The sequence below is a fragment of the Cyprinodon tularosa genome, unplaced genomic scaffold (assembly GCF_016077235.1).
Source record: "Cyprinodon tularosa strain WSP-4 unplaced genomic scaffold, ASM1607723v1 ctg15, whole genome shotgun sequence".
Classification (NCBI taxonomy): domain Eukaryota; kingdom Metazoa; phylum Chordata; class Actinopteri; order Cyprinodontiformes; family Cyprinodontidae; genus Cyprinodon; species Cyprinodon tularosa.
Genome location: NW_024038331.1, coordinates 1,361,104 through 1,375,665, shown reverse-complemented (window position 1 = coordinate 1,375,665; position 14,562 = coordinate 1,361,104). Strand labels below are relative to the sequence as shown.

At 38.1% G+C, this 14,562-nt stretch overlaps 1 protein-coding gene across 7 annotated transcripts in view; it reads left to right on the top strand.

Moving 5' to 3' along the window:
* LOC119779633 (myocyte-specific enhancer factor 2D homolog) overlaps window positions 1-12,887 on the top strand; it is a 39,218-nt gene extending 26,331 nt beyond the window's left edge. For 2 of the 7 annotated variants that reach the window (XM_038279342.1, XM_038279341.1), the window contains exons 8-13: window positions 663-692; window positions 3,932-4,061; window positions 4,895-5,060; window positions 6,542-6,610; window positions 8,962-9,012; window positions 10,817-12,887. In XM_038279342.1, the coding sequence (XP_038135270.1) occupies window positions 663-692; window positions 3,932-4,061; window positions 4,895-5,060; window positions 6,542-6,610; window positions 8,962-9,012; window positions 10,817-11,258 (888 nt within the window). In that variant the 3' untranslated portion in view covers window positions 11,259-12,887. The remainder of the gene's footprint in view (window positions 1-662; window positions 693-3,931; window positions 4,062-4,894; window positions 5,061-6,541; window positions 6,611-8,961; window positions 9,013-10,816) is intronic. The other 5 variants (XM_038279347.1, XM_038279346.1, XM_038279344.1 and 2 more) reach the window with 4 other exon arrangements.
* Window positions 12,888-14,562: the final 1,675 nt, after the last annotated feature.

Genomic DNA, 14,562 nt, shown 5'->3' with positions numbered 1-14,562 from the left:
ATTAAAACAGATGCATCAGCAGAAATTGCTGCATTAAAATTATGCAATTTTGCATTATTATTTAAAAAAATAAAGAAATTAAAGTATTTTCCCATCAGTAACTACAGAAACCCACACATCTACGTATGTTGTGGTTAGCGTGACCTGTTGGCGCTTAAATATGAAACAGGGGTCTGATCTTTTTGTTGATGACTGGAAGGTCATTAGGGCTGATCAAGTTGGCTTCTTACTAAAGAAGAATAAAATCAATCAATGCACTCATTGGTTACACATTTATAGTTTAAAATAATCAAGTTTTTATAAATTTTCTTCAGTTTCACTCAGACATGAGCATAGGATAACTCTCATAGGATAAGTCTGACAGTGCCGAGTTTGTTAAGGGTCATAATGATTATGTCTGTGAATCTCTCAGGGGTTTGGTGACAAATTCTCAATTTTGACTCACAAAATAAGACTAGAAGTTTATTGTTTGCTTAAACATCAGTTTTTGAAAAACATTTCTAGAAATGCAACTGTTTTATTTTTACCAGTGAGCTGTTGTACCTGTAGTGTTACCAGCGGGGACGATGACTTTAATGAAGTAGCATCAGTTTAGGTTTTGATTTTATTGTTTTATGCAGCCTCGCCAGAGTTATAACCCTCTCTGTTACAACTCATTGCAGACAGAGGATGAACTGGAATTGGTAAACGAGGTGATCCCTCACACCCCCACCTCCCACCACAAACACATATATCACTCGCATGGGTCGATGCCAGTCAGTTGTCTGCACATTATTAGCATGAGTGCAGGACTCTGCAGGAGTTTCAGTCTCGTTTCACCAACATTTCCCTCAGATGGTGTGTAGTTTGACTGACTGCATGTGGTTCAGGATACGTGGATGTTTCTTCAAGCATTTGTCTTTAGTTGTTAGAGATATTTTTGAATCCAGCCCTCTACAATAATCTCGTTCATGGTACTTTAGCGGGAATGTTCGCCTGATTTCCTGGAGGTTTGAATTGGACTCACTTCATCTACTGTATGGTGCTATCTAAAGCATGGGTGTTGTTCTCACTTAGCATTGTGGTGCGAAGCACCGCAAGGCATGTTTCACTGTTCATCGATAGTCTCACACACTCATTCTCACTCTCCAACACAATGTTTGAGATTATTTTTTTTTATAACTGCTTTGAATTACATTAAAGGCATTTAACCATCAATGTTGTTTCACCTATAACCACTGGCTTCCAGAGTTTGGGATAAAGCAAGATATTTCAGAAAAGCTTTGGAAAAAAGATAAACATTTAAGATATCTTAAAAAAAATCTGGAATGAATGTTGTGCGAGGTTACACCATCATAAATGGGGTGAAAAAGTGTATTTATGTGGAAGCTGTTTAAGTGATTGTCTTAAATAAAAAACTTCTTAGCATTCTGCATACAGGCCAACCAACTTTTACCAGCGTCCAAGTGTGTTCGACTTCTAGTTTTACTTTCACTCTTTCAATTCTGTAAATTAAATTGCTCCTATTGTGACACATCTGTGGTAGTCAAAGCAAGCAAAAACATGCTTATTTAATTCAACACCTGCAGTGACAATGTTAGCATGATTACAGATTTAATAATGCTTGTTTTCTTCTATAAAAACATTGAACAAACTAGAATTATCCCTTATTTGCTCCTGAGCGGGTGTATATTTATGTTTATTAGCATAAAAGTGGCAAGCAAATTAAAGCAAACGAGTAGAAACGGTAGAAATACAAATTTAAAAAGGAGTGTAGATGAAGGTCAAATTTACAGTGCAAGATAAACAATACAACTATAAAAATATCAGTTTTCAAATTGGAACAATGCATCCCTTTTCTATATGCTGCAAACAAAATAATAAGATAATAGTTATTCAGCTAAATGTGTTTTTAGGAGTAATTTTTGCTGCTTGCAGCAGATGGTCGCTGTCCTTCTCCCTGTTTTACAATTTTGTCTTAAAGTCTACTGTCTAGGTTCTCATTTTCCAGAAGATGGCAATTAATTTTCATCACTTCACAGTGCCAGGTCCCTCACTCCTCTTCCTCGCAAAGCCAGATAATGAAATCTTACACTCTTTGAGGTCTGCCTCGGCTCTCTTTGTGGATTTAGTGCAATTCCAAACTTGATGAACGTTTCTTAGCTCATATAAAGGTAATTCTAGTGTAAGATTACCACATTTTTGGCTTCTTACTGCAAAGCCTTTTTATATCCACTGATAATTCAAGAGATAAACCTAAAAATAGATTGCCTCTTCTGTGGTTAATTCATTGTAAAGTAGTAAAGAGGCATGGAAGACTTTAAACATTAAAGGGATATGTCAGATATTAAAAAACTGATACATTTTCGATTATTCTGTATTTTTTAAAACATCATTGACATTAAGATAAACAGAAATGTAAATATATAAATAAAATGTTTTCAGTTCACCACTCTTTTGATACATGAAAACGGAAGAAATTGGTGATCTGACTTTATTTTTTACCAGCATTTTGTAATTAATAAATTTAAAAAAAGTATGAAGATTTTAAAGAGGAGAGGATTTTATCATTTAAATCATGCTCCACTTTGCAGCTCAAGTTAGTGGTGATGGGTGTAGTTCCAGTAATCTGATAACAGCAGAACAAATATTTTTATTTAGAAGATTAGCGTTTTTGCTTTTGTTTGGGAACAGTAAGTAGTAAATTGAGGTTTGCCAACTTTAAGTCCACTTACAAAATTCTCTAAGTGTGTTTCATTTTGTCTCGTGCGTATGTTGACGATTCTGCAGCCATGCTTTTGGCAATACAGTAGCAGCTAGCTGAAAGTACACTGATGGATTTCTATGTGAGCACATTAGAAGATGTCACTGTGTGATGTACAATGTTCATCAGCTGGCTGGTACCAGTTTTTAATCGGATTGGACAGCAGGATTGTAGACTCGTTTGTTGAGAACATGCTACCTTTTCATGCTGTAGGTTTTTCACCTTTGCTGCTCTGATAAAGATACTCAACCCTAAAAACATTTCCATGTCTAACCCCACTTTGGACAGGACAATCTTGGCCAACCATAAATGGCTGGAAGAGTATCTTACGTTTACACAACTTTGTTGAGTTACTATAATAGTACATTTTAACTGATAGAATATAATTACTTATTAAGTAATTGTTTTCTTACCCAATGTAACTAAGAAATGTCAAACTTTATATTTACAGTATATATAAATTTCATTAGATTCTGCAAAGCCAAAAAGGCAACCTTTAATAACAAATAAATGAACCTAATGAATGTGAGTAACTTTGCAGTGGTTGGGGTTAACTTCCACCATTTCTTTTAGCCATTCAGCGCTTTATTTGATATTTATTTTACGCCTGTAGGACACCATAATACAGAGCTTGTTTTGTTAAAAATAACAGCAACAGTTTTAAATCTGCTGCTTTAATCACAATCAGAATGAATTTTTAGCATTTTCTTGAATTGCTAAATAAAAATTGCCTCAGGAAATAGTCAATTAAAATGTTTGGTAAATTGTAATCTGACAAATGTGTTTCTTTTATTGAAGTATAAAGCTGATATACTTCAGACTAATGGTTTAATACATATATTTTCCTCCTAATGGTGCAGTTATAAGTTTAACAAAAGCTTTATTTGAATCAGAATCATTCTTTTTTCAATCCTAATCCACCGTTGTAACCAAAGGTTGAATAAATTGCCTTTGATGTAATTCTCTTCCATAATTTATAAATGTAAGGGAGTGTGTTTTTTGATCTACGTCATCAAGAACGCACAGAGAGGTTTACTAAGTGTGTAACATCGTTCTGAGTCCAGCCATGTGTGCATCTGTCATTCCCAGCATGTCCAAATCAAATGTACTGAAATTGATCCTAACTCTGGCTCACATAGTGGATGTCCTTGTTTTAGTTTTTGTTGATGTTATTTCATTCCTTGTCAGAATGCCCAGCGGCTGGCAGCAGGAGCCCAAGTGGCACAAACGCTCACCACGCCCGTGGTGTCTGTAGCCACACCGAGCCTCCTGGCACAGGGTTTGCCCTTCTCTGCCATACCTACAGCATACAACACAGGTAAGGGGGAAAATTCATAAGACTGAAAATTAGTTGGGAATGGAAGAGAGCGGAAGCTGTAAATGATTTTACACAATTACATTTTCAAAAGGTCTAAAATCCTTAGAGATAAAGTGTTTTTTCACAATGAGTAATATCTAAAGTATATCCTGAAGATCATTCAAAGAAACCAGCATGTCATTAGCAGAGAGTTTTGTATGCTTAAAAAGAAATACATAAACATTGAACTAACTTATTTTAATTTTAATTTTGATAGTGGTTGTTAAAGATAAAAAATGATAGAAAGATAGCGGTGAGCTGATAAGAGTCATCCAGTAATCGTTTAGATTTAAAAAAGAAAGATGTGGAACCCCTTATACATGTTTTTAATCCCCTTAAAAAAAGCAGTAGTTTTGAAATAAATAAAAACAGCTGTCATTAAAAAAAACTTTCAAAAAAGGATTTTTCGGTTTCTCAACAATCAATGAAAAACCCTTGATATACATTTCAATAACAAATAATTTTGATGCGCAGTATCTTTTAAAAAACCTTTTGTAGTGTTTTTTGATGCACCATTGTCTCTATTTAAGTATTGATAAATATATAGATTGCTTTGAGCTTTTTTTATCGTAAATTAAAGGCTTATCACAAATATTTTTACTGTTGTAGTATTATACATATTATACATAGTATTATATGTAGCATATAATTTTTCATTGTTTGGACCAGTCCCTTTGTTTAAATGTGAAACAATTAAAGTGTTTTCTTGCTAAATGAGCTTCAGCTGTTGGTTTTATCTGGGCTTACACAGAAGTGGGAATAAGAATTTAAATGTAACTTCTATTTTCCCTCAGAGTACCAGCTCACCAGTGCAGACATCACTGCTTTACACGCTCTTGCGTCCCCCGGCGGCTTGTTGCCGACTAGTGTGTCCACCTGGCAACAACAGCAAGCTGTTTCCCAGCAACAGCCACAACAACAGCAACAACAGCTTAACCTTGCTTCTCTCAGCAACTTGGTGTAAGTCTGTTTTTTTTTTTTTTGTCTTTTTCTTTATTATTTTTTTTTTTCAAATATTAGGAAGTTGGTTGAAACATCCTCATCTAACAGCTCCAAGCCCTCTGTTAACATCCTTACAGCTCACATACTGACCCTACCAGCTGCTTGCATTATATACATACCATGACCTCAAATGCAAGCAATTTGCATCCTCTTTAGTGAACTGGTTCTGCATGTCACCATTGTCATGACATCAATCTGAATACTTCTCCCTGGCTTGTTTTAAATCAACTACAGTACACGGGGGCTTGATCAAAGTTTTTGTAACTAAATGGCATCTTTGTTCCCACTACTGGAAGTCTTACTTGTGACCGTAACATTTGATTATTGGCCGGGGGTAATTTCTCAACAGTGGCATTACCGTTTTGTCCAAGACGTGTGGGGACCTGCTATTTACAATGGTCTTGTTTTTAAGCTGAAGTACACTTTTAATCATATTATATTAGAAACATGACCATTATGTTCAAGCTTAGGGCAGTTCACGCTGAAAATTATCAGATTACATCCACAAGACGATCTTTCTAGGCCTCAAATATTTTTGGGAACTTTGTTCCAAAAAGGGAAATAAATTGTCTTTCTGTCAGGTAACAGAGAGTTAGATGCTCCGTTTTGTAATTGGTTCTTAGCCAAGTTCTTAATCTGAGTGTTAAAGGTATAGTAGAGGATGTTCTTTTTCTGGGTGGATCATCAAAATAACTGGTCCTCCTAACTGTCAATCATTCTGGTGATATCTTTACATAAGGCTGTCCTACTTGCTTGTCCCCATTTTCAGTTACCGGTGTTGAGTCTGACATTGTGGAAAATTTGCAAATCTTCTTTTGAAAAGAAAGCTTGTATGAGCGATGCAAACAGCAACTTTTAAACAGAGCATGCACGAGGAGAAATAGGCTTGTGCACGCTCTCACACACGTTTAAAAGGTGTTCCCTCTCAGGAGTGGGTACAGGGTTGTGCATGTGCTTTTTTTTAGGTGGAGAGGGCGGGTCTTTTCAAAAATTTGTGAAAATCCTCCACTATACCTTTAAAGCTCAATGATCCATAGGTCAGTTTTGCTGCCTCTAAAACCCTCCTTAGAAAGACTGAGGGACAGGAGTCGAAATTAAGCAAAAAGAAAAAATAATTGAATAAAAGAAACATCTGCAAGAGCTTGAAAATTCTACTTATTTAACTAGAGAGACTTGATGACTAAATGATTGTCTCAGCAGCTTAAAAAAATGTACTTAGTTTTTCATACTGAAGGCATACGGAAAAGATTTATGCAGGAATAATTTGGAACAGCAAATCGAATTGTTAAGGGTTTTGGGGTTTTTTTATGCGCTTGACAATACTGTTTTCCCACAGGAGTTATGACCAGGTAGCATCTGGATTAGACTATTTGTTCGGGTTGAGCTTTGGTTACATGAACAGCAGATCCTTGAAGTGTGTCCTCTCCTCTTGTCCACAGCATGTGGGGCGTGGACAAACAGAGCAGCGAGCTGTCTAGCCAAGTGTCCAGTCTGGCTGCAAATCTGAGGTGAACAGCCACTGCTAGTGTGTGTGAAATGTCATGACTTTGTCTGTGAGATGCGGTGGGGTTCGCTCTGTATTTTTCCTGCCTCAATGCAACACTAATGTCCAGAAGATATTGCATTAGAGTAAGAGATTGGAACTACGTGAGTCAGCGAATTTAAAGGACTAACATTTTTTTGAAGGAGAAAAATTATTTCATATTATTTTAAAAATTACTTATCTAATCATAGTTTAGACCAAAGCCAATTCATGTCTTATAAAGGTCCAATTTAAAGTCCAAACCTTAATTCAAGTGAGAATATGCGAAGGGACTTTAATACACGATGATTACAGAAACTGGTTTCTGCTAATTTATCAGCGTATCAAATGATCTTGATTTGAAAACGAGTCACTAGTCATATTTGCATCAGAGCTTTCTAAGAGTTTATTTGGAGTTTTGGAAAGAAAAAAAAAAGATTCCGCTGCACGCCCTTTAACTGTTTCAAATTTTCATTTTAAACATCTGAGACATTAGATTTACACATGAGAATCCTCAATGGCCCTATACTGTACAAACACGTTAAACCACTAAAAACTTTGTTATATTTTGCAGACATTTACCAAGGCTTTCTTTTAGTTTAAAGCAAAATGTGGTGCTTGTTCCTTGCAATGTCAAGGAATCCTTTTAAAATTTCCTAAATCCGATCATGATCAGGGTCACCGCCAAAACTTAGTGGGTTCTGAGTCGGACTAAGGCACACCTATGGTTCAAGGGGAATCCATCCATTAGTTTTTCTACAGTCTTGTTCACCAACAAACCAAATAAATAATAAACAAATAAATGCTATTAAAAATATTATTCCGTAAAAATTCAAAAAATATCCACTGGACTTGGTTTTCAAGATTTGAAGACGTTTCGCCACCTCTCCAGGAAGCTTTCTCAATTCAAATGTCTGGATCCGCAGTGAGTTTGAGTCTTATATAGACAACGCCTTGTATCGCTTGGAAACATGCAATAGAAACCGATGAATGGGTCGTTAGTTCCATCGTTAGCCTGTAATATCTGAAATTGTCTATGATTCTAGGGGTCGGTCGTTAAAGGGGGGATTGTCATTAAGTGTATTAAGAATATGGACATTCTCAGAATGTCCATATTCTGGATAAAGAAAATAGGTGGTTTGAGAGGGGCGTGAAGGAAGCCATCTATGTTAAGAGAGAAAAACCAACTTTAAACAGAGGTGGTGGACTGAGATTCCAGCTTCCAAAAACATACAATTCAATCATAGACATGATCCCTTCCAGATATCACCAAACCCCCCACCCCATCACAGAGGAACGAGGGACTCACCCGCTCCAGCCGGTGAACTATACCTCCTTAACGACCAACCCTTAACAATCATAGACAGGTTTCAGGTATTACAGGAGACAATCCCCCCCTTAATGACAATCCCCCCTTTAACGACCGACCCCTAGAATCATAGACAGTTTCAGATATTACAGGCTAACGATGGAACTAACGACCCATTCATCGGTTTCTATTGCATGTTTCCAAGCGATACAAGGCGTTGTCTATATAAGACTCAAACTCACTGCGGATCCAGACATTTGAATTGAGAAAGCTTCCTGGAGAGGTGGCGAAACGTCTTCAAATCTTGAAAACCAAGTCCAGTGGATATTTTTTGAATTTTTACGGAATGACTATGACCTGGATGACTGAGAACCTTCATCAGCATTAAAAATATTACCGCCTTTGCAGAAGCAAATATTGAGGGTTCTTAATAAAATGATAACAAATGTTACTGAAGAGCAATTTAAGGTATAAAATAATGTCCAAAATCTGTGAGAAAGCTGATTTCATGAAGATATTAAATCTTCTGGACCTATGTTCTGATGTTCTCGCTGGTACAGGATTGGAATTGAAGGGAAGCTAGAAAAACAAGAAGACAAAGCTTACATGTGCCGTATTTCACATTTGAAATGTACTTATCTCGGCTTTAGTGAGCGTTTAAGCGTATAACTGAATTTGGCTTTAGATAAAAGCAAACTAAAGGTTGTTCATGTCTGCAAAGGATGTAACACATTTAGCTGTAATGGATTTAAAATGATAAATGTTATCTATGTTAAAGAAGAGGAGTTTACAGACTGTTCTATATCTTTATAAAAGCCCCTGATCTGAAATATAAGTGGTAAATGTATATCAACCCTAAAAATATAGTGATATTTGATCTGTTGCAAACAAAAAGCATTACTGCTGTCGTGATCAGCAGTGGTTCAAATGTTGCCTGCAGTAATGTTTCACACTTTTCTCCTCACATGCCTTCTAATCCACCTGTTCCCTTTGGGTTTGGGCTCCAACATGTTGTTTTCTTCCCACAGTGTTGGCTCTCCGTCCAACCTGCTCTTGGGTAGAGATGAGTGGTTGGGCCGGTACTGTATCACACTTCCTTTTTCCTGTGTGTCTCGTGACTGCTTTTTGGCTGTCCCCCCCACCCCCCCCATTTAAGCATGCCTACTGTCAAACAGGAAAGCGACGGAGCTCAGGTTTCCACCATGTCTTCTAACCAGATAGCCCCCAATCAAACCCACCCACCCCCTACCCTCACCTTATTTGGAGTTTTTTCACATTGCTGACTCACTGCAAACCACCCTGTCACATCACACCAATCATTTCATGCTTCTGTTGACCCTTTGGGAGCTGTTAGCAGCGTTGCGTTGCTTTTAAAGGGCTCAGAAAACGACTGTTGTTTAATAACTGGGTGTGGCTTCTCCTTGTCGGTGCTGTGCTCTGTAATGTTGAGTTCTGTTCTGACACAAGTGGTCTTCTGGGTTTCTGATCATATGCTTTTTTTTTTAAACGTGCTGAATGACTTGTTTCCGTGCCTTACAATAGTAGTCAAGCCCTTTAACTTGTTCACATTTTGTCACTGTACAACCTCAAACATGAATGCTTTATTTTATTTATATATATATATATATAAATATATATATATAAATATATAAATATATGATTCCTACAAATTCTGGTAAAGTTTTCCAGGCCTTGAAAAAATGGAAAAATTAATTGAGAGATGGGAAAAATTATTTGTGCTCCCTTACTTTGACCTGTTGCTGTCCTTTATGTCCTTCCTTCCCTCCTTATACAATTTCCTGTCCTCTTTCCTCCTTGTTATAACATATTTTCTTTCCTTCTCATATACTTTCTTGTCTCCTTCTTTTATTTCCTGTTTTTCCATTCGTTCTTTGCTTTCTAAGTGTCCTACCTTCCTTACTGCATTGTTTCATACCCCTCTCCTTTCTTTTTTTACATGATAGTATACTCTGTACTTTTCCTTTGCTCCATCCTAATCTGTACTACCTTCTTGTTTATCCATGTTGCACATTTCAATTTGTGCAGTGTTGGAAATTCTTCATTGGACATTTGAATGTTGTAAATCTGTTTAGTTGGGTCTGGAAAATGAGGGGGTTTGTGCATAATAAATGTGTAGGAATCCTTTTATTGGGATGTTATGTGATGGATCAACATAATGCAGTGTATGCCTGGAAAAAGAAGGAAGAATGCATGATGATTTTTTTATTTTATTTTAGTAGGCAACTTTTAAGTCATTAACCTGACTGTGGCATTTATTGAGAAAATTTATTCTTTTATTTATTTTTGTTGAAAGAAAGCCACAAGAATCCCTTTGACAGTTCACTACAAACCTTTTAGAGAAAACTGAAAACGCATTGCAAGGGTTTTTGACCTTATGCAAAAATGTTTGTTGTAAAAAAGTAACCTTCAATACACCATCCCTGTTGTAAAACACAGTAGTGGCAGTATAATATTGAAGGTTAGTTCTGACGGCAGAAAATGAAGGTAGACATTTATCTTTAATAAGGAAAACAACCTTAGACATACAGAGAGCGCTTCAGTGGAGTTGGTTGATGTCAAAGTCTAAACATAATTCCAATTAAGAATCAAAGGCTCCTAAAAATTCATGTTCAAAGATGCCAAATCCTTCCGCATGGAAGATGGGGTCGACCTTCAGTACATTTGTTGGAATATTTTCCTTTGGATTGACTATTGTTGGCGTCTTTGTTGTGGTCCATCTCATAAAATGTCAATAAAACTTTAAAGTCTTCGTTTGTAATCTGGAAAAAGCTGATAGAGAGTAATTTTTATCATGATTATTCTTTAGCACTGCCTCTCATCCTCCATCTTTTTTTTTTCTTTCCCCCTCTGACCCCGTTTCAGGCCGGTGACCCACATACCTCAAGGCGCCATGCTGACTGTCAACACAAACTCCAGCGTGAGCATCAAGTCGGAGCCGGTCTCGCCCGGCCGGGATCGGAGTACCCCCTGTCCTCCTCCTGCTCCACCCCCATCAAGCACCCCATCCTCCGTTTCTGGAGGAAGCATCCTGACTGCTCCACCTCAGTATCCGAGCTCCCTGCTCTGCCTGGAGCCCCCGACGGGCCGCTCGCCTGCAGACAGCGTAAGTAGCAACGCCAGCTCCTTTGAAGGTAGCGATCGGGATGATGCCAGCGCTGCGGGCGGCGGCGGTGGTGGTTGCACTACTGGAGGTGGAGGTGGTGGTGGAGGAGGTGGCGCTACAGAGTTCCTCAGAGTGTCAAGTGAACCGGACCAGGATGGAGGGAATGTGAAGCGCATGAGATTGGATGCCTGGGTCACATAGGAGCAGCCTCTTTTTAAAATACAGGGAAGTTTGGTTGACTCTTAAACACTTGCACCACCTTCATTGATTATAGCCCCCCTCCCTGCCCCACTGCCATGTGACACTATCATCACGCCTCTGCACCTGTCCTGCATCATATGCCGTCATTCTGAACTTGGAGGGCTTCGCCAAAAAATAATAAAAATTTAAAAAAAGAAACTGGTTTGGATATCAAGCTCTGAGCTCAGCTGGATTTGGCCCCTGATTTAAGGGACTGTAGATTTTTAAGGCCTTCTTGCTTGAATGGACTCCTGTGTTGTGATTTCTGAGGTGTTCGACCTTTTTGTTATGCAATTTGACGCAACCACAGAACATTTTTCCCGTGATTTCTCAGTGACTATTCTATTGACGTGGAGCCAGGACTTTGCTCCCAGCGGGGGATTGGTGGCTCCTCGACTTTACGGGACACCTGCTGCATGACGCTCCACTTCCTGCTCTCACAATCCCACATTGTTTCCATTGAGTGCTGTCCATCTTTTCCTGCAACTTCACCCTGGAGAAATCTTGCGACTGTTCGGACTCTGACGGGTTTTCATTTGGGTGCAGGGTTTCTACACAGCCTGGAAAAATCTAAAATTTGCTTTCCTTGTTTTCCAGGTCCAGGATAAGAGATTTGAATAATTAATGTGCATTTCAAGGCGTTATTCTCCACCATAAATCTTTCCCCTAATTCCTAACTGTCTTTCCTAGTGTCTTTTCTTTCTTGTGTCCTACTTCCTTCTTTGTGTCCTATTTTCCTAGCTGCCTCCCTTTCTAGTGCCGTAACTCTGTTTCCTATTGCTCTACTTTATTTCCTTATGTCCTTCTTTTTGTCTTACTTGCATTTCTTGTGTCCTTTTTTGTGTCCTGGTTCCTTCACTCTTGGTGCACACTCTTTCCATATGTCTTTCCCCACTTTGAGGTGTTCATTCTACACTCCTTGCTCCCTCTCTTCTTTTCCACTTCCTCTCTTCTGTCCTTTCCTTCCTGTCAGATGTCTCCTTCTTTCCTTCCTCCTGTTTTTTCCCTGTTACATATTTAAACCATACCATCTGTAGAAACGTCTCTTTTAGATGATTAATGGACATCTGCAGGTTTATGTTTCAAAATTAACACAAAGGGCTGACAGCTCTGATGTGGAAAAATGTGGGATTTTCCCATGAATAATGTGTAGGAACCCTGTTGGTAGGAATATTGCCGCCATGATGAAAAACCTCCCTCAAACGGACCGGAGTCGAGCACCCTGCCAGAGTGCCAATATCAGCTCCTCTTGATAACAAATGCCAAATGTCGCACTCAGTGGAGGGACACTGACTGCAGACTCTGTGTTCACCGAAGGGTTGCTCCTCCCGCCATTCTTCACCTCATCTCCTCCAGCTCCTGATCAGAAATCCAGCCACTCCCTCTTCTTTTCACCATCCACTTACGATGCATAGGAACTTTAACGAGCCTCTTTTTGTTTCTTTAGTATTTGGTTCTTCGGAGTCCAAGTGTTCTTTATATGTTGGTATTTTAAACATGTTTTGCAGGTCCGTTATAGTCGTCCAGAGGTAGAAATTCCGACTTTGTATAAAAAAGAAAAAAAAAAGAAAAAAGAAAGGTAAAAAAAAATCACTCCTTATACAAAAGCTTTGATGTCCTCTTTAGCTCTCTATATCCCTCCATAGCCGTGTTTGGAAAAGTGAAAGGAAAAAGACTTTTTCTATATTTCTACCGCTTTGAGTCGGCGAAAAAGTGAAATAGCTTTTTGGCTTCAACCACGTGTATGTACATAATGAGTATATTTGCATAGACTTTGCTAGGTATCCCTAAAAACAAGCAATGTGTTGATTCTCAGTGGATCTGTTCGCATATATGAGTGTGACTTTGAGATGTTTCAAGCGGGGGGGTGGGTGGTGGGTGTCGGACTAGTTTCAGTAATCCTCTATTTTATTCTAGTGTTGATGGCGTGCGCACTTTGTCTCACTCACAGAGGCCTGCTTGGTCGTGGTGTTATCATATTCTCCCGCTACACCTCTTTAAACCCCCCACAAATGAAGGTAAATCGTACACCGTGATGTAAACTCTTTATTACTATTATTGTTAGAATTATTATTATTATTAGGACACTGCCATTCACTTATATCTTAGCAATGGAGATGAAATACACTTTAAATTAAGTGTACCATGTAAAAATGTTTTAGACAGATGATACCAGTTTTCCTCTTTGCAGATTGGTTTCAATTTTCTGTTATATTCTTGATAAGTTTCATCTGTCAATTGAAGTTAGTCTGTAAGTGTGTGAACCCAGGTTAATTGAAGAGTTTTCTCTTGATTGCTGATGGAGCTCCAGGCGTAGAGAAGTTTGATTATCCACACCAACAGTCCTGGATTCTGTGAACAAACCTCAGACGGTCAGAAATCGGTAAACGAAAACGGTAACGGAAATTTCTGTAAACTGGTAAATATCTCTTTCAGACGCACAGATGTGGCTTTTTAGTGGCTTTTTTGACCCCTAAATATAATTTTTTTAAAAAGAAACACCAGAGATGCACAGATCAAGCTTTTCAGCGTTTGTACAGATTATTGTTGTCTTCGGACAGTAGCAGAGAAGCTGCAGGTTCCTTAATATTGGCTTTGAATCCAAATGAAATGACCCCATTTATGCAGCAAAGTAGGCATCTCAAATCTTGAGCCTAAATGTGTTGGTTAATGTATTTTTAAACCCAAAAGGATGAGTCCCGAGTTTTACTGCATTTTAAGAGGAGGGGTTCAGGATCTGGCCTGCAGTTAAAATGAAAATGGGCTTATTTGGAGCGTTGGTTGGCAGGTCGGTGCATCTCTAGTTTATACCAATAGAAAATAATTGCAGTTGCCTACGGTTGATTCTGATTAAGTGATTTAGATACATCCAAATGTTTTTATCAATGCAGTTTACTCTTGAAAAATAGCCCATAAAAAAGATAAGACTCTTAAGACTTAATAAATTACTCTTTCATTTACTCTCCGTTTATCTTGTTTTGGTTTCTTTTCAGAAACGAAAACAATATTTTCTAAATTGAATGAGAAAAGGGCCCCCTTTCTTAGAAAGCACAAGAAATGCTTAGTTTCTTATTAATCTGATGCTGGGTATTTGGAAAATTCTGAATTCTGTCTAGTAATGAGTCACATTGATCCACTTCTAAACCTAATTGATGATCAGTGATGCTAAACTTTCCTTTTGAAATAAGAAAATAGCTTATTTCTCTGTATTTGTGTGTGAATATGAACCTTAGGATGTAGCTCAACCAGAACAGAATAATTACAG